General features: G+C 38.5%; 2 protein-coding genes across 3 annotated transcripts in view; both read left to right on the plus strand.

Moving 5' to 3' along the window:
• hip1rb (huntingtin interacting protein 1 related b) overlaps nucleotides 1–8,003 on the plus strand; it is a 54,305-nt gene extending 46,302 nt beyond the window's left edge. The window contains exons 23-32 of the mRNA XM_041788184.1: nucleotides 1,201–1,311; nucleotides 1,426–1,484; nucleotides 2,788–2,818; nucleotides 2,928–2,990; nucleotides 3,128–3,228; nucleotides 3,679–3,784; nucleotides 4,470–4,593; nucleotides 4,670–4,731; nucleotides 5,259–5,479; nucleotides 6,870–8,003. Coding sequence (XP_041644118.1) covers nucleotides 1,201–1,311; nucleotides 1,426–1,484; nucleotides 2,788–2,818; nucleotides 2,928–2,990; nucleotides 3,128–3,228; nucleotides 3,679–3,784; nucleotides 4,470–4,593; nucleotides 4,670–4,731; nucleotides 5,259–5,479; nucleotides 6,870–6,873 — 882 coding nt within the window. The 3' untranslated portion in view covers nucleotides 6,874–8,003. The remainder of the gene's footprint in view (nucleotides 1–1,200; nucleotides 1,312–1,425; nucleotides 1,485–2,787; nucleotides 2,819–2,927; nucleotides 2,991–3,127; nucleotides 3,229–3,678; nucleotides 3,785–4,469; nucleotides 4,594–4,669; nucleotides 4,732–5,258; nucleotides 5,480–6,869) is intronic.
• A 950-nt stretch (nucleotides 8,004–8,953) lies between these two features.
• Nucleotides 8,954–18,922, plus strand: LOC121509405 (RILP-like protein 1). 2 transcript variants are annotated; one of them, XM_041786750.1, is made up of 8 exons: nucleotides 8,954–9,413; nucleotides 10,305–10,455; nucleotides 14,626–14,744; nucleotides 14,841–15,116; nucleotides 15,228–15,413; nucleotides 17,277–17,437; nucleotides 17,706–17,804; nucleotides 18,022–18,922. In XM_041786750.1, the coding sequence occupies exons 1-8, from the start codon at nucleotides 9,090–9,092 to the stop codon at nucleotides 18,113–18,115; spliced, it is 1,410 nt and encodes a 469-aa protein (XP_041642684.1). In that variant the 5' UTR covers nucleotides 8,954–9,089; the 3' UTR covers nucleotides 18,116–18,922. The 2 variants fall into 2 exon arrangements, with proteins under 2 accessions (XP_041642684.1, XP_041642685.1); XM_041786751.1 differs by having other exon boundaries at nucleotides 17,280–17,437.
• The last annotated feature ends 1,027 nt before the right edge of the window (nucleotides 18,923–19,949 follow it).

Genomic DNA, 19,949 nt, shown 5'->3' on the forward strand with positions numbered 1-19,949 from the left:
ACAGTCCAGTTTGGCACATGAAAAAGGAACATAAAGTCCCAAATTTATAATTCTAAATTTCCCTCTCTCATTATATTTTTAACTAGCTTTGGTGCAGCCTATACTTTGCTCCATCTAGTGATGTTTAGAACTGTCAGTGGTGGTAGGTACAGCCTGTGATGTCACAAATGTGACAAAAGAGGGAAAAATTATGCATTTTACAGCAATTAGTCATATTAATGATTATGAGGTGTGTTGTGACAGCGCCGTTGGTAAAAAGCTGGTGGAGTCATTACTCGAGCAAAATCCTGACTCATGTAGAGTGCTTAAATACATGCTTGTAGTCGGTGTTCTCTGTTTCTACCGGTCAGTGCATAGTCTTTGAAATGTTTATGCATCAATCAGTAATATTTTTCACTCTCTGCTTTCAAGCTTTTTAAAACCAGCCAGGTATGAGAAGAGGGAAACGATGCTGGCTGGTCCCGCTTCTCTGCTGCTTTTGCAGTGAGAGCTAACTTTTCTTTTTCATGTGTTTTATTTTGTTTGTCTGCTTCTTCCTCTTCTTTGTTGGTTGTTTAATAGGGGTTAGCAAACACTTACTAACATTACTGCCACCTAGATTGGCAGGTAAATGCTGTCACATTTGTTTGCCCATAGTTTAGTGGTTTGCCATGTGACTATGTGCACCAAACTATAGTTTGGGAAAATACAAATACTGTTAGATCCCTACTGGTAAATAAAGCTTTTGGAGTACTGATTTCAATTAAAGACAAGTGACAAGCAGAGGTAGACAGTGCAACTAGTGGGCTATGGGTCTGTACTTCACAACTATCAACATTAACGTAAAGTGACAGTTCAACTACTGTACTGGTAGAGACAATGCACATTGTGGCTTTGCCACTTATACCTTGGATTTTTAAAGTAATGTTTTATGGGCTTTATGACTCTTGCTGTCCATCTAGTTTCATGTTTGGGTTGTGGGGGCCATTAGGGGCCACAAGGAAGAGTAGGTAATGAGTGTTGTTGATGCATTGAAACTGACATGAACTGAGCTGATTCTGTGAAAGCTGACCATGCTGTTTGGATTTTGGTAACCACTGAACACCATGTAACTTAGTAGGGAATAAGTACAATGAGTGGTTTCCTCACTGAGTGCCTATTGTGGCATGAGGATCTTGTTCTGTTTCACATACTCATCCTTCTTCCTCTGGTTCTCCACAGGAGCTGAGACCTAAAGGCGTGGACGTTCGCCAGGATGAGCTGGGAGATATGGTTGATAAAGAAATGGCTGCAACATCGGCGGCTATTGAAGAGGCGGTCCGCAGGATTGACGTAAGCGGTGGCGGTCTTACTTTAAGAGAAAAAATATCTTGCTAAGACACACCCATAATAATGAACAGCTTATCTATGTTGGTACTCAAACATGTCTCGTGCCTTTGTGTTTAGGAAATGATGAATCAGGCCAGAAAAGACACAACAGGAATCAAACTGGAAGTCAATGAAAGGTTTGTTAAATTATGTTAAAATCTAAATGTAAACCTATTTGGAGATGTGTCTTCCTTCAGAGACTTATAAATGCTGCATTTTTCAAAACCGGAAAGTCATTAACCCTTTAGGACCTGTGTCCATAGCCAGCTTTGTAGTGCTGGTAACGCTCATTTTTTCATTCAAAACCTATGTAGTCCAGCATTCTGAGCTCTAAGTACCCTGGGCAGAAAAAAACGCCCTCAGCGTTAGCTGTTTTTGTCTCTGTGCTTAAAGATCACATATTTTACTTTAAGACAAATTTATATTGGTCTCAGAGGTCCCCAAAACATGCCTCTGAGGTTTGTTGCTGAAAAAACACTTCAGTATTGGATTTTTGCATGTCTAAAAACCCCTCTGTTTCAGCCCTGCTCAGAACGAGCCGTGTCTGTGACTGTGGCTTTAAATGTTTATGAGATGTCTTACTTTGCCCCTGACTCCCCCCTCTCAGGAAATGGATGTGGCTTAATGGATAAGGCGCAACTTTCTTCCAAGTGGGGAGTGTCAACTGAACCTGGGGGCGGTGCTAACTCCCCACATGACATGAGGGGAAAATCTGAGAACAACTTGTTTCAACACACATTTTCTGCAAGGTGTAGGAAGAGAGGGGGCGGAGGAAATAGATTTTTCTGATTCTTGTGGGGACTGTGGACAGGCCAGGGGCACATATTTGTGTTAGAAAAGCCTGAAAAGGTGTATTTTGCATAATATGTGACCTTTTAAAGCACTTTTGGTTAAAAACTGTTCAACTTTGGAACAGCGCTCACTCGTCAATGTCACTTCACTGGCCAATCAGAATCAAGAAGGGCAGGACTTCAGACAATTGCAGAAGAGAAATTCTTCCTCTTTCTTTGAGGATAGTTTTCAGGTCTGCAGCTGCTGCCTGTGTCAGGACTACAGGATTCCTTTACATTCTTCTGTATATTTCCTTGAAATACGGAAATACGAAGAACATATAGCAGTTTTAAAATGTTAAAGATTCTATTGAGGAAAGCAAAATTTATTTTTTGTAACGTAGCAACAAGGAACGCTGGTGAGAAGGAGGTAATCGGCACAGCCAGCGCAAAAAAGCCGACTTTTGCAAACCAGGTACCAGCATGGCAGCAGGACAGACATGTCCAATACTTACCACGCCCAATCAAAACACAGATTTCGATGCTTCATTTTGGTACCCCCTTACCCCAACATGCCAAACTGGTGATTATTGAACCAAAATTTCAGGCTTCAAGAATAGGCGGCTGTTTTAATTTTGTGGTAACCCTCTACTATGTTTTTCTATTACAGAATCCTCAACAGCTGCACAGACCTGATGAAGGTAACATATAAGCTAATGTTATCCTCTCTCACTGACTCTACAAAGTTTGTTCCCTGTTTTTTGAAATGCTACCATAATAATGTTTCTTCTCTTGGCTCTCTTTGTTTAGGCCATCCGCATGCTGATCATCGCGTCCACAGACTTGCAGAAGGAGATTGTTGAAGGAGGAAGGGTGAGTCATACTCATCATTTTGTCTGAGAGTTCAACAGCTTTTTCTTTCTGATACCAAACTGGTAGCTGCTCTACTCCATTCAGCAAAAAAAAAAAAGACAAACGGGACAAACAGACTGTGTATTTGTCTCATGAAGGGTGCAGCAACAATCAAGGAATTCTACGCCAGAAACTCTCGCTGGACTGAAGGACTGATCTCTGCGGCCAAGGCTGTGGGATGGGGAGCAACAGAAATGGTGTAAGTTAGACAACACAATGCAGCTTTAAAATGTAATGATGGTGTTTCATGTCATGTTTAAAATAATATATTCTGTTTTTGTTGTTTTTTTTTTTTACAAAGGCAATAAAATACAAGTTTAACGTTGCTATCAATCATCAATGAAGTATATGACATAAATTTATCAGAAGGGTAAAAAAGAAAAGCATAAGGAAAGGTCCAGGATTTACACATTTCTACAGCAGTCTGAGTTTCTTTGGGATCCTTTTAGTTCTTGATCATTTGCCATGAATAGTTTTGAGTGTCCTCAAAGTTTAAACTTATGCTTTGCTGTAAACCTTTCATGTCTTAGAGAGAAAGTCAGTTGTTCCATTCTATAAATTTCAGAGTAATTTCTCTGAATAGAGACTGTTGGAGAGATATTACTCTGCTTTTTCAGGTTATGTTTTGTCTTTACCTGCATCTTCACAGAGAGTCTGCTGATAAGGTTGTGCTGCACACCGGCAAATATGAAGAGCTGATTGTCTGCTCCCATGAGATTGCTGCGAGCACAGCACAGCTGGTGGCTGCATCAAAGGTAATATTCTCATCTCAAGGAGAAAACAAAAAACTTAACATATATTAAATTTGCTACTGAAATTTAATGCATGATGTTTTCCAAAGCTGTATAGTAGTATTACAAATTGCATGTAAACAAAAAGCACTAGTTGGCTTTAACTCTCCTTTATTATGTAATGTTCATTTGTATGCAGATGATATGACTTTGTATTGTTTCATATTGTCAAAAAGTTACAGCTTTCTTTCAGTATCCTTCAAAATGAAGCTGTAAGCATTAAGCTTGTTCTTAATTGTAGTGTAACAAAATTCATATTTTTTGAGTTTCAGCAGCAAAAAAGAATCTAAAAACTCAAAATTTTACACCTTTACGTGGTCTGTTCAGGATCTTATGAATCTTTATGTGAGCCCAACATTTTCTGTCAGTCAGCGCCAGCAAATCAAGAACAGCTCCAACAAGTAAACTTCAGCTTTCTTTTTGCCTTTGTAACGTCATATCCTGGCTCCTGAGGTGCACCTTGTCCACCAGAAAAAAATGTGCCTTGAGGGACAGGGATGAAAGAACAACTTGAGAAGATTTAAGGGGCGGGACGTCCTGAAAGTTCCTGGAAATTTTCAGGAGTTCATGTGTGAAAGAGACTTTATTTTTGGCTTGTAGTATTGCGACTGTCATCTGGTATAACTAGAGTGCTCTCCTCTGCTCTCAGGTGAAGGCAGATCGTAACAGTAAGAAGCTGACGGTCCTCCAGCAGGCTTCTCGCCATGTGAATGAAATGGCGGCTAACGTGGTGGCTTCGACAAGGACGGGCCAGGAGCACCTAGAGGAGAAAGGTGAGTATAATTCAATCCATGGGCTTCATTGTCAGACTGTGATGAACATTTGTTCAGTAACACTTCTCTTATGCAGATACTATGGACTTCTCTGGGATGTCCCTCATCAAACTAAGAAAAGAAGAAATGGAGTCACAGGTAAGAAGCTGCTGTTGGTTACATTATAAATTAGATCCCTAAAATATTTTATATTTCTTGTTCGTAGCTTTTGTCGACATATTTTCGATGACAACATACAGCCCAAACATAACTCAAAACCCTTAATGTAACCCTTTTAAATACACGTACCTGTGTTTGCATACTCATTCACACGTGCAGAAGGAGGCAGGGGTTTAACTAACCTGGCGACATTTCTCTGCACCACACATCAAGGACATAACAGCACTCATGTTTTTGCAAATATGATCGTAAGGTGAAAGCTGCCTACATAAGGAACAATCTAAAAATAGAAAAATTGACAAAATGAGCCCAAATGTTGTAGAAAAAGCCCAGAGGGTTATTCTCATTTATGCTGGCATTAAAAATGATCAGTTTACAATTTCTCTACTTCTCTGAATAACCAACCAGTTCTTCTTTTGTTTTTTGATTTAAAAAGTTATTGAAGTTAAAATGCATCAGTGCATCAGAACCAGTAAATGACCACTGGTTTGTCTGCTGTTCCTCAGGTGAAGGTGCTGGAGTTGGAATCCAGTTTGGAGAACGAGCGTCTGCGTTTGGGCGAGCTGAGGAAGAAACACTACGAGTTAGCTGGAGTTCCTCTCGATGAGGTTCCTGAAGGAAACGGCGACACCTCTTCACCCGCCAACATGTCACCAAAACCCAGCAAACCTGCCCTTATGAAAAAACCTGCGCTGGCCCAGAAACCCAACTTATCCTCAAAACCCCGGTAAGATCTGTGAGGAAAGCGTTAGATGACGTTTCTCAGGATGCACTGGTTTGTTTTATATTAGAAATAAAGCTTTGTTCAGAACGTCTACTTACTGTTCAGGTCAAAAATCCAGTATAATGCTCATTTTTCATTTAACTGGGACCTTTAAGCTAGTAACTAGATGTGGTAAGGACTTGGGTCTAAGACAGATTTCCCCAAAAGGAAAACTCATAATTGTATGGACTTGCATTGCATTATATCATATTGTATTGTTTTGCATTGCATCGCATTGTTTTGTTCTATATCGTTCAGAGTAACATAGACAACCAGGATACAATTCACACCATGTCTTAACAACATGCAAGTGTCAGGTATTGCATCACATAGTGCCTTTTATTCAGCATCGCACGCTCACTGTCTACACTGCATCTGTTAAATATTGGGATTCTCTGCCCTGTCAATTTCAGTTTTCCTTTGTAAAAAGGTGACTTTTTGTGCTTTTATTTTGAAAGCAGAGAAACACGATTGCTTCCACTTTGACACAAGTCAGAGCATAAAATGTGGATCACAGAAGTGGATATTAGTTATGCACAACTATCTCCACCTTGTAAAACAAGACAAAAAGAAAATCAATGAAATTTTCCTGTCAGACATTCCTGGTTCCTGGTCATCTCCCTCTTTCCTTGTTCCTCATATGTGCCATGCAAGACATAAATTTGGACAGGTGACAATTTTAAAAGGTGGTTGATTGCTTTTTTTTTTGTTATTTATATAAAAAAGTTAAGTATAGGCAGGAAATATATATTTCCTCAAGGGGTTAATAAAGTGTATTAAGAAAGGGTACCCAACCCTATTGTACTGCTTTGTATCAAATTGTTTTTGCTTTAAGGTTTGATATTTTATTGCAGTGGTTCCCAACCTTTTTTCTTTATAAGTGTTTTATTATAATTTTAGATAGGATGTGCACATCTTTTTGCACATCTTAAAATCGTTTTGTATCCTTTGATACCATTTTCTACCCCTACCCTTTAGTTTTGTATCATATCGTATCTTTCAAAATAATGTAGATTAACAGGGTATGCTTTAGGTTGTGTCAGCCTTGGAATTGATAAATCAAAAACAAGGTAACAAACAGAAAAAAGAAAAATGTCCTGTTGAGTACCATATGACACTAAAGTGACAATTAAATCCAATCCAGTGATCCACTTTGTGGATTGTGAGCAATATGTGTAATTGTACAATTCCCAAAACTATTGTCTGGCATGATATCAAATCATACCTTATGCTTTTCATGTTTTTGTTTCTTTGGTCAAAACTTACAAAAATTCAAGCTTGATATAATCTGTAGCTATGTATATATGTTGTACCTATCTGTTAATATTTATGTCATCTTTTCTCTGTGTTACAGCTGAAGTGATACGTGAACAGAAGAGGGAAAGGCTCCATATGAATGTTTTAACTGACAGGGAACAATCGCCTTGTGAAAAGATTTTCCCTCCAAGTTATCAGCTTCAAATCTTCTGCTTCACCTCGCTCTTTTCCTCCTTTTTATTTCTTCCTGTTTTGCCAAGTAGCCTGATGTTTGACTCTTGATGCCTGTAAGGGAAACACTCTTGACCCCCTTTTTATTTTAAAGGTACATCATAAAGCCATCAGAACCGAGTCTATTTTAACTTATTTGGGATCAGTAACAAAAATATGGTTATTTTACTTTTAGGTTGTGTGAAAATGTTTTTTTCTGCATTATGAAGATTTTAGATGATCAAACATTGCTGATTCTTTTAGAAACCTCTCTGATAATCACAATTTAAACAAATCTTTTACTCCAGATTTTTCCATCATGCTTTCTACAACATCTTTGCTCACTGCTTTGGGTGTTCACTACAGAGCACGACATTTTTGTTAATGTTCACTGCGTACTTTTTGTGTTTGGTCCTATAGAAAACTGGGGACTTACTTTATGTGCATACATGTTGCTGCAAAAGTTTTACATACCTCTGGCTTTGCCTTCTCGGTGGACTATTTTCCTGTTGAGTGTAAAACATGTTTCTTTCTCTACAGTACAAGACTGTCGCTGAGGCCTTGAAAAGTACTGTACTACTGCGCCGAATGAAACCTGTAAAGACACATAGTTTGTATAGGAGTGTACGCCTCACACCAAGTATAATTTATACATACACTTATCTCTTGAATGTCTCTGTGCTTGAGGAGAACCTGGATATTTTGTTAAAACCGAAAGATTTGATGCTTGTACATAAATATCGGATGTAGGCATCCTTAACTATCAACGCTTCTTTCAGGCTGAATATGGTGACTTCAGGGTTAGTTTTTGGAAAATTACGATGGTGTTCAAATCCTCCTTGCCTCTGGGAGCTTTTCTTACAGGGTCTTAAAATGCATCTTTTTATGTTCTGTCTTTCCTCTGTTGAAAATGTCTTTATACACTCAGATCTATTAATATATTTTAGTAACGATATTGGTGGTTTCTCCTTGTAAGAACTGTAAATGTCCAATGAAAATGAACAATAAATGTTTGATTTAATGCCTTATTGTGTTAATTCTTTATGTTGAAGCTGGTACGGATTTTGGGTAAAAAAAAAAAATATATATATATCTATATATATAGATATATATATATAGATATATATAGAGATAGATAGATAGATAGATAGATAGATAGATAGAAATTCACAAGGCAAAATGGAAAGAGATTGAACAGTCAGTGGGAAAAGGAAAACCAGTTAATACAATGATCGGAGATCCAGCCCTGTGTGATCATCTCATAGATCCCATAGATATTATATCATAGATAATAGAAGTAAACCAAAGGTAAGGCTAAATTAGCACATTAAACCATGCTTATGTTAAATATTATTTACTTTGGTGTTTCATTTAAAATTATCCTCCACTTTAATCGATAGGTACATTAAAATGGTTACATAAACACATTTTTTCTAATATTAAACTGGTTGTATTTCTTTGTCATAGGTAGCCTGCATTTGAGGTCAGGTTTTGTAAGCACAAAAGGTAATGCGGCAGTTATATCATGACATGCGCAGCAGGTATTCGAATTAATATAGTGTAAGCTGCTGCCTTCAAGCGCCGTTGTAAATGTGAGTTTATTTTGCAATTCTGATTTTTAACCTCTGATGATTTACAGAACTCGAAATCGTAACAAAACTAGGAATGTAAAGTAGCGTTTCATTGATAACAAACTCGTTATTTCCGCAATATAAAGCTCTGCATTTTCACTGTTAACTTCTATGTCTATGACTGTCTTGTTCGTCTGTTTTTTTATTCTTCCAACATGTAACACCTATTCATTTAGCGTTAAAAATAAGAAATAGGTATACTATTAAAAATTTATTTTTAAAGAATAGAGAAATTTGAATCTATGCTACCACAAGGATACGTAGAATAAGGTGTATTCACTGATATGACCAAATTTCCGTAAATGCATTGAACGCAGCATCAGGAATACCCAGTGTCCCGGGCGCTGGTAAAGTTTCAACTGTCAACAAACTTCAACATGTCCTCTCGGTGTTCAGATAGTTAGCTTGATTGAAACACTTTTACTAGACAAAATTTAAGTCCTCGAAGAGTGTCAGAGTATTCAAAGATATGCTTAATGTCGGGGGTACAGTTAAAGCCGAGGACAAACATGGAAACGTGCGTTATAACAGCGCTGGACCGACCAGCGGCGGAGCTCACGGTCACGGATGTGTACGACATCGCAGCCGTGCTCGGACAGGAGTTTGAGCGGATCATAGATAAGTTTGGGTGCGAGTCTTTAGTCGGTGTGGTGCCCAAAGTGGTACGGGTCCTGGAGCTGTTGGAGGCGCTGGTGAGCCGCGGAGCCGCCGGACAGGAGGCCGAGGAGCTGCGGAGGGAGCTGGAGAGGCTGCGGCAGGAGAGAAGCGACAGATTCAGCCAGGAAAGAAAGCACCAGGAGGTCTGTACCTGTATATTTACATGCTGTCTGTGTACCTGTATGTTTACATGCTGTCTGTGTACCTGTATGTTTACATGCTGTCTGTGTTAACATTGCAAGGTTAGTAACTAACTTAAATGATATTTACAACGACGTATTGTATCGAAATCAGAGGTGGAAAAAGTACGCGACTATTGTACTCAAGTAAAATAACAGTTACTCTGGTTAATTTTTACTGAAGTAGAATTACTGGTCTATAAATCTACTCAAGTAAAATTTTAAAGTATTTAAATAAAAGTTTATTTTAAGTACTGAGCAGGTACTTCGGGGTTGTTGAGTAAAATCTGTTCTTTCCTTATTAGCAAGACAAGAGAATAGATCTCCAACCATGTTGTTCAGGTAAAGTCACACCCAACGAAATGAATGTGACAGACAGAACATTTCTCCAATCACTTTCCGAGATTTTTTGAAAAGCCCTGTCCTTTTTAAGCACTTTCTATGGGAGCTTTCCCAGATGAATGTGAAATACATCCCGGTAATGGACATTTGAAACAGTCTATCTGGCATGTCAGGTTAGTCAAATGTTGCCATGGTAAATGTACAATTTAGACTGTGTGCATGAGTGTGCTTTCAGTTTTTGATCACAAAAAAAATAAGAAATTAACCAGTATTGGGTGTCTAGGACGTTTACCTTTGTTTCCAAGGTATTGAAAAAAGTATTTATCTGATCTATTTCTTTCTAGTATCATATCAAAGTTTGAATTTCTGATTGTCTAGAAACTTTAAGGTGAAGTGTTTTTTGGCTTTGGTTTCATTTTCGATGCTGATTTAATTAAAAAAAAAATATGCAGGCACTTAACCGTATTTTGATCTAATTGATCCCTTTTTGTCTTTTGTTCTTTATGCACTCAGGAGCTGGAGCTGGTGGAGGATGTATGGAGAGGAGAAGTCCAGGACCTGCTCTCTCAGATCACCCAGCTCCAGGCAGAGAACAAGAAGCTGTTAGTGAGTCTCTCTATCAAAGAGTCTCCCATCACAGAGGAGGAGCTGCAGAAACATGAGGGTGGGTTATCTATAGCAACAGCTCTCATGGTGTGACGGATTCGTTTTGGAAGTTTTTGAGATCATTTATAGGACAAGGGAACTGTTTTCATGCACATTATATCATTTTTATAAATATTTCTCCCACATTTCATGTGGAATAAGTCAATAGATTACTTTTCAATATTCTAAGATAAAATTATTGGAGAGTGATTGCTACAGGTATAATAACAGCAATATTTTTAATATTGTACTGACTCATGCACTTTAATAATCCTATTGCTGACAAACAATTAGCACACTGCCCAAGTTAATGTTAATGGTTTTCAGTTGGATTGGCTTTAACCTCTCTCCTACAGTTAACTCTGATGTCTGATTGTTGAAAAACAAAATGGTCATATCCCTGATGTTAATGTTGAGTATTTTTCAAACCTTGTAATGAATTGGGAAGCTTCATACTCCAGTCGGTGGTTACCAAAGTGGGGCCCATGGAAGCAATAACGGGGGGGGGGGGGGCTTGCTGAGGCCAAATAAAAAGCACTTTACACTGCTACAAAAGGATAGCAAATTTTGTAAAACATCTAGGAAAATGTAAGGCTGCTAAGAATCTAAACCAGACATCACAACCACTAAAGAACAGCCAGGATACATATGATGAGTTGTATTTTGCTATTGGTTTCATCTGTGAAACCTGGGGTCATGAGGAGAGCCACTGTGAGACTTTTACACTATATGGCCAAAAGTATTCACTCCCCCATTTAAATAAATGAAATCAGGTGTTTAAATCACTTATGTGGCCACAGGTGTATAAAATCAAGCACCTAGGCATGCAGACTGTTTCTACAAACATTTGTGAAAGAATGGGTCACTCTCAGGAGCTCAGTGAATTCTAGCGTGGTACTGTGATAGGATGCCACCTGTGCAACAAGTCCAGTCGGGAAATTTCCTCACTCCTAAATATTCCACATTCAACTGTCAGTGGTATTTTATCAAAGTGGGAGCAACTGGGAACGACAGCAACTCAGCCACGAAGTTGTAGGCCATGTAAAATGACAGAGCGCGGTCAGCGGATGCTGAGACACATAGTGCACAGAGGTCGCCAACTTTCTGCAGAGTCAATCGCTACAGACCTCCAAACTTCATGTGGCCTTCAGATAAGCTCAAGAACAGTGCGTAGAGCGCTTCATGAAATGGGTTTCCATGGGCAAAAAGCTGCATCCAAGCCATACATCACCAAGTGCAATGCAAAGCATTGGATGCAGTGGTGTAAAGCACACTGCCACTGGACTCTAGAGCAGTGGAGACACGTTCTCTGTAGTGATGAATCACGCTTCTCCATGTGGCAATCTGATGGATGAGTCTGGGTTCGGTGGTTGCCAGGAGAACAGTACCTGTCTGACTACATTGTGCCAAGTGTAAAGTATGGTGGAGGGGGGATCATGGTATGGGGTTGTTTTTCAGGAGCTGGGCTTGGCCCCTTAGTTCCAGTGAAAGGAACTCGGAATGCTTCAGCATACCAAGAGATTTTGGACAATTCCATGCTCCCAACTTTGTGGGAACAGTTTGGGGATGACCCCTTCCTGTTCAAACATGACTGTGCACCAGTGCACAAAGCAAGGTCCATAAAGACATGGATGAGAGAGTTTGGTGTGGATGAACTTGACTGGCCTGCACAGAGTCCTGACCTCAACCCGAAAGAACACCTTTGGGATGAATTAGAGCAGAGACTGAGAGCCAGGCCTTCTCGTCCAGCATCAGTGTGTGACCTCACAAATGCACTTCTGGAAGAATGGTCAAAAATTGCACATTAAACCGTATGGATTAAGAATGGGATGTAACTTAGGTTCATATGCGAGTTAAGGCAGATGAGCGAATACTTTTGGCAATATAGTGTGTGTTTATGCATTGATGTGTACGATGAAGGGTGGAGGGGTTCAAAAGTATTTTCATCTGCAAAAGGACGGCTCAGCAGAACGAGTTTGAGAACCACTGCTTTAAGTCATGGCTCAGAGTTCTCATGCAGCTCTTGTGAAGGGTTCTTAGTGTATTTGTACTCATAGCAGATGTGTGTTGAGCTGATAACCATCTGCTGTTTATTAGACTTAATGCACACTGTGTAGTCACATGACTTTGCACTGTATCTGCCTCATGTTTTTCATGTTGACATGTTAAGACAGAGACGCTGTCAGGAGAGGCACGCAGGAGCTTGTAAAGGAGACTATTTTAGAAGCGGTTTGAAATACGGCTCTTGTGTGAGACTGGAACGGTGGCTGTGGCTAAACTTAGCGTCAGGTTCTCAGCATACACTACTTATAAACATATACATTCTTATTAATAGGGTCTGATTTCTTTAACTTATCAGTCTGCAGTTAAAATATCTGTCTTAAAAAGTGCAATTACATGTTGAAAATGCTTTAATAACAGAAACACTTGGTGTCAGTCTGCAGGAGGCTTTTGGAGTCAATACCATTGACTGTATTCAAGGTTTACTTCCATTGCTTTGAACTGAAGCCAAAAAATGGGCACTGACATATTGCTCTGGTGATGCTACTTGGAGCTTAAAAGGATGATTGGTTGAGTGTTTGGTCAAAAAGCTTTTGTCCGACCAAGACCACCCTGGTCAGCGAGTCGCAAAGTTGGGTGGTGCTGTGCAGTGCTGGTCTGCACTCACTAGAATGCTTTGTATGGGGGTTTCCATGTAGTGACTTTTGGGCGATCAAACTTGCAATCTGTGGCAGCCTCTATTAAAAGACACATCCTGTTAGAAAAAATAAGAATTTCTTTGTCTTTGAAATTTTTAGGAAATATCTGAGATATTATAAGACATAAATTTAAAAGATTATAAAACATAGGACTGGTCACTCTTTGAATTGATCGAGGTATTTCAGCGCAGAAAATCTGCATACTATATCTTTAACTACAACATGGCTGGTGAAATTAGTTTAAAAAAAAACAATTGTTTGACTAAAAGTAAAGACTAAAATCTAAAATCTGACTAAAACTGAATTAAAATGTTTTTGTTGACTAAAACTAGACTAAAACTTTGGAGAGAAAAAATAGCCAAAGTGGTGCTAAAATTAAGAGGCATTTAATCTAAAGCCTAAGACTAAATTCAAAATAGCTGCCAACATTAACACTGCTTTGCAGAATTGACTCAGTGCAGATGTGCAAGAAAGCAGTTCCTCTAAAGGCTGGCTTCAGAAGCACCAGAAGTCACACTCACATGCTAGAATGCAGTTTCATTAGTCACAGTAATTTATGTCTTCAATGGGCAGACACTGTAGGGGGAGGTTATATAGCTCATCTGTTTTTGTTTAAATAAGGATATTAAGTAATGCGTGATTAGGGATATGGCTGATATGACTGCAAGGTGGCACTATGCGGCTTTCTGGACCGCCTAAGCTCCACCTCCTTGCCTGTTCTAAGCCGATCTAAAGTTAGTTTAAAAGCACCATTTTCTTATGGTAGCCTGGACTCACCAGCCCCTTCAGTAGCCATTGGCTGACATTACTCAGGCTTCACTCTGTATTTTATGCAGTCTATGACAGAAAATTGGACTAACTTAGGTCTAACATAGATTTACAGAATAAACAAGTAATCTGACACATTTTTCTGGTTTTATACTACTAGTGTTTCATTTAAAAAGAGAGTTTGACATTTCCTTTAGTTTGTTTTGTAGGCTTTCAGACAGGAGGTTTCCGAATGTCCTTTATAAGGATCCCATATCATAAGCCTATGGTAGGACCCTCCCTTACAGAATTCCTAAGACTTTCTTATTCATTATTGTAGAAAATATCAAACATATAACTTATTTCTTCTAAAAATATGTACTTGTTTTAACTTACAATGAATTAACCTTATTCTACCATTTCGTTTAGTAAACAATCCCATGATTTAGCTACGTCTTAAAAGTAAACTACAGTAGAAGTAAAGAGCCCCAGGCATGTAGGGGTGCTCAGTGGAATGGTTTATGGAGAGGAGAGAGGGCGTTAAGGCTATCAATTTATTATCAGACAATCAGTTATTGAAATGCAATGTCACTGAATTTGCAGCAGATTTTTCTTAATGCGGGTCGTTTTACTGTTGCAGGTTGGTTGCACTATTTAGCCATCATTAAAACCTCTTGCTTTATTTTTTCCTCAAATTAAAATGATGCTACAACATTTTATTTACATATTTATGAATATTGCAGGAATGTCAGAGAAGGAGAAGCAGATGATGGCAAAGCTGAAAGACTTGGTGGAGAAGCAGAGGGATGAAATCCGAGCCAAAGACCACGAGCTGACACTAAAAAACGAGGATGTTGAGGCGGTGAGAGATAAAAAAGCAGAAACAGGCCATAAACTAATCACATTTAATTTCCTTCTCTTGAATGTGTGCGATCATTATATTTTTATCCATCTGCAGCTCCAGATGCAGCAGCATCGTCTGATACGAATCAACCAGGATCTCCGTCACAGGATCGGAGTGATGGAGGCTCAGGGAAAAGCTCTGATCCAGCAGAGGGTGGAGCTGGAAGCTGCAGCACAAGCCAGGCAGCAGGAGCTGAGTGCTCTGCAGGTGGAGGTTACACGGCTGAAGAAGGAGCTCCGAGTGATGGAGCTGGAGAAAGAAGTGACAGATATAGTGGAATCCGCATTTGGCAAACCTGTGGTGACGTTGTCTACATCACCACAGAGGATGGTAAGAAAAGGAAAAGGCCACTCTTCATTTGGTGAAATGATTGGAATTATGCTGATAATATGATACAGCAGTTGATCAAAGGTTTTATGGGTTTTTTATGTTTCCATCCAGTCCTCCATAGAAGAACAATCAAACTCTCTCAAACCAGATTCAGTGTGGGTGGAGTGCGGAGGAGACCCTGACTTCATGGCGAACTGTTTTGAGCATGACAAGAGTCCTTCCCCTCTTACAAAGTCATCACACAGAGACCATAGAGATGGAGAGGGAGACACAGAGGACATGACAGCGAAGTTACTGGTAATGAGCACGTAACTCTCCTTTAACAGCTTTTCACATATGTAAAAACTTGTGGAAATTTACATGAAGCTTTTGGAGTGAGCTACATTTGTTGTGGCAAATGATGTTTTTGTCCCCTAAACATTATGAGGAATTCACCTGCAAGCCTCCAGAGCCGAAGTAGAAAAGCAGCAAAGTTCCATTTTTCAGTGTGAGACCTGCACTAGTGAACAGAATAAAAGTGTCTCACACTTTTTTCTGCCCATTAAACAATCCAATGCACTGCGCTTTCTTCTGCTAACTTCAGTTTAATTGTGGTCACAGCACAGGCAGGCTGTAACACAATTTCTAATACTCACAAAGCATTATCACTCTGTTATGCTGCTGTGTCCTCACAGTGCCTTACACATTTTTATTTTGTGGTAAAAATGTGTTTACATCAGCTTAAAGCTGAAATATGAACAAAGAAACAAACTTCAGTCTTTACAATTCACCTACGAATTGAAGGAATTAGGACAAACAAAATAATTAGGTAAGTCTATTGATCCTGCCATAACTCCACAAACTTATTCCTACATATGGCCAGTATTTACAGCAGATATATGCCAATATTGACTGCTGATATAGGCCAATATTGACTGCTGATGTAGGCCAATATTGACTGCCAATATAGGCCAATATTTACAGCTGATGTAGGCCAATATTGACTGCTGATATAGGCCAATATTGACTGCTGATATAGGCCATTATTGACTGCTGATACAGGCCAATATTGACTGCTGATGTAGGCCAGTATTGACTGCTGATATAGGCCAATATTGACTGCTAATGTAGGCCAATATTGAGTACTGATATAGGCCAATATTTACAGCTGATATAGGCCAATATTGACTGCTGATATAGGCCAATATTGACTGCTGATGTAGGCCAATATTGACTGCTGATGTAGGCCAATATTTACAGCTGATGTAGGCCAATATTCTTAGCTGATATAGGCCAATATTTATCTCTGGTATAGACCAATATTCTTAGCTCATAAAGACCAATTCTTGCTGCTAATATAGGCTGATATTTGCAGCCAATGTGGGCTGATATATGCCGACAATATATATTCTAATATGAATATGATATTTTCAGCCTAAAAGGGCGACATGTATAAAGTCAACATAGGTCAATATTTCCAGCTGATGTGGGCAAATACATGCTGCCCATATTGGCTAAAATTTGCTGCCAATATACAGGCTAATACAACCTGATATTTACAGCTGATATAGGTCAATATTTACAGCCCAAATAGGCTGGTATTTACCACTCAAATAGGCCAATATTGAAGGCTCATATAGGCGATACACAGCCGATATAGGTCAATATTTACAGCCCAAATAGGCTGATATTTACAGCTAATATAGGCTGATTTACAGCCGATATAGATCAATATTTACAGCAAGAATAGGCTGATACTTACAGCTGATATAGGTCAATATTTGCAGATGATATAGGCAGGTACTTACAGTTGATATAAGCTGATGTGTAAAGCCCACATAGGCTGTTCCAGCTGACACCAACTGATACATTCGGCGGATATAGGACGATATTGTCTGTCCATATGTGCTGATTCCAATAACTAACTTTTTAGGCAAATATCTGATGGCACTTATATCATGCTGATTATATTGCACACCCCTATTATCATTATAATAAACTTGGCTTAGCTTGGAAATATGTATCCCCACAGCCTTTGTGGTGGTTTATTTTATGTGTATCTCTGGTAATCTAAAGAAATAAATTAACCTTCACCACTAGTAACAGGAACTGTTTTCCCTCTTAGTGTCAGTATGTGTACATGCTATAAGGAGAAATGCTGGATGTTTTTCTTTACTGCAGAAGATGTCAACAGATCCAGAGGAGGAGGAGACAGACAGCTCAGAGGAGGAGTCAGACAAACCTCGCTTCACCTTGCAGGAGCTACGGGATGTCCTACAAGAGAGGAACGAACTCAAGGCTGAGGTGTTCGTCCTGCAGGAAGAGCTGGCTTATTATAAAAGGTAGTCTTTCCTTTTATTAAATCAGTGCTTCCCAGATGGTGTGAAATGAGGCAGGTCCAGGAGTGCTGTGGAAATATACGTTCTTACTACAGTGGCGTAACAACTAACGATATTGTAATGTGTTAAAGAGGCTATTCTGCATGGATATGAATATGGTGTACCTATCTGGGCTCTCTCTTAGGTATTCTTTGGGCAAAAGGCTTTGAAAACAACTAATTTAAATCAAACTGATACAAAAGGTAACAGTTTCCTTGTTGGTATCCTCCAGCGAGGAAATCGAGGATGACGTTAACTCCTTGGTATGTTCTCCATCTCCTCAATCTGTCTCCACATCTACCGATCAGCCCGAATCAGGAATCAAACGCCTGTGAGTAACGACTTTGTAATGACATGGCCATCATACATTAGCTTTTTATTCATCAGGATCATAAACAACAGTGAGTGTGTTATAGCTCACTGGATTAACAAAAAACATAATACAGATCACATTAATGCACCTGATGCTGTTTTTGATGATCTCTTGCTCTGGATTTCAACCTGTCTAAATTTTCTTATGTCACTTTTCCATTTCCCTCTCTGTTTAGGATCTTCACAGCCATAATGCCGATGGTGGCAGCTGGTTTGCTGGCAGATGACCCCACATTGTTGCCAATCAGGAGACTAGTTTATTTTGTATAAATCTTTTTGTATGCTACGAATGTCTTCTTATACAATTTCTCTTTTTTTTAACTAAACCAGGTCAAAAAAGATTTGTTTCTCTCATTACAGCTTTTAACAGACTGTCTTGGTAATTCAAAGCTAAATTTGGATGATGTATCTACACTTTAACTTTTATAAATGAACCATTTCTGTCATTGTTGGAGTCACACTTAACAGCAAAGCTTTTTGGGAGCGTTTTAGTTGATTTGGTAAGAGCTTTAAATGAATTGAGTACTTTGAGATTTCCTCAGAGTATGAAATGTTTCACATGCAGTTACAGACTTCTCTGCAGTCTGACATCGTGTAAGAATGAGGTTAACTGCAGCAAGGCAACTTCCGTTACAGTTAAGATGTCTTTTTATTGACTGTTATTTATATTAAGTGCTTTTTCTTGTTTTAAGGTGCTGTGAATTTTGATTAAACTGGTAAAACACAAATGGGAATCTATCCTATGATAATGAACACTACGGGGCCTATTAAGGCTAATTTTTTATTTTTTTTTCCACAGAGAATATAATTGACAATTGACTTGACAAATTTTATCATGTCCAACTTTTGATGCATGAAGCTGATTTATTTTTTGATAAGTTGATAACCTGATTGAGGTTATTAAATGGATTTCATGGCACTCTTGCTCACTGACATTGGTGCAGAGGACAAGTTAATAGTGTTGTCTGAAACAAAATTATAATCCTGTGGGAAAAAAACATGAAAAACATTTCTCTGGAGCTTGAAGTTCTCTGCAGGACACAATGAAAACATGCCATCCTAACAACTTCTAATGATGCTGCGATGAATCTGTAAAATAATGCTTGTTCAAAATAAAATAAAGTTTATTTTTCAGTGATTTTTTGTGTTACTATCAAATACATACCAGTATTTGACTAATATACATGTTGAATAGTATGGATTTTTTTATTGTGATAGTTTGTAATCATATCTACATTTTTTTTCGTTTTGTTTATATATATATATATGTATATATATATATACATATATATATATATAAAGAAACTAAAGGCAGAGGTGGAAAAAGCACTAGACTGTTGTCCTCAAGTAAACATAAAGTTATGTTGGATACAATTTACTTAAGAAGAATTAAAAGTAGTCATCTATAAATCTACTCAAATGAAAGTAAAGTGTAAGTCATTTGAATTTTACTCAAAATACTGAGCACTGAGCAGCAACTTTTGATACCTGAGGGGCTTATACAGTGAAATATGATCTTTTCTTAGTCTGAATGAACTACAAGCTATTTGAATATATAATCAGGTTGTTTTTTATAAGGTGAGACTTAACCTAAAGTCAAATCCAACAGATATTTTAGGATGAAATGTGTTATTGTCTCACTTCTGACCTTCATGTGCTGTGAAAGTCAAACTTCTGGCCATTTTCTGGTTGGCAGAAAGCTAGGACCTCCTCATTTTGGCTTTTAGTGTTAATCTTTTTACTCAGTACATGATGAATTTATCAATGTAGTGAAGTACAATACTTCCCTCAAAATATACTAAAGTAATAGTAGTGATTTACTCAAAGGTACACAAAAAAGCTACTCAATTACAGTAACTTGAGTAAATGTAATTAGTTACTTTTCACCCCTGTAAGTATGTTAAGAACAGTTGTAATGACAGATGATGATTGCATTAAAAAACCAAAATAAATTGAATCTAAAATGTGGTTTATAAAACAGATTTAAACAACAGTTAGTTCAAATGGAGTAGTCTGACTGGACAAGATGCGTTTCTATGAGAGCTGCGCATATCACTGGGACTTTTCATTAGCGTATCACATTAGGTGTTCTGAATAGTAAAGT

This window comes from Cheilinus undulatus, linkage group 5 (genome assembly GCF_018320785.1).
Source record: "Cheilinus undulatus linkage group 5, ASM1832078v1, whole genome shotgun sequence".
Lineage (NCBI taxonomy): Eukaryota > Metazoa > Chordata > Actinopteri > Labriformes > Labridae > Cheilinus > Cheilinus undulatus.

What these genes read in the sequence shown, in the direction of transcription:
- LOC121509405 (XM_041786750.1), top strand. Translation starts at nt 9,090, where the DNA reads ATGTCGGGGGTACAGTTAAAGCCGAGGACAAACATGGAAACGTGCGTT. An exon ending in GGAGCTGCAGAAACATGAGG is followed by an intron (nt 10,456 to 14,625) that starts GTGGGTTATCTA and finishes TGAATATTGCAG; the next exon opens with GAATGTCAGAGAAGGAGAAG. An exon ending in GAATCAGGAATCAAACGCCT is followed by an intron (nt 17,805 to 18,021) that starts GTGAGTAACGAC and finishes CTCTCTGTTTAG; the next exon opens with GATCTTCACAGCCATAATGC.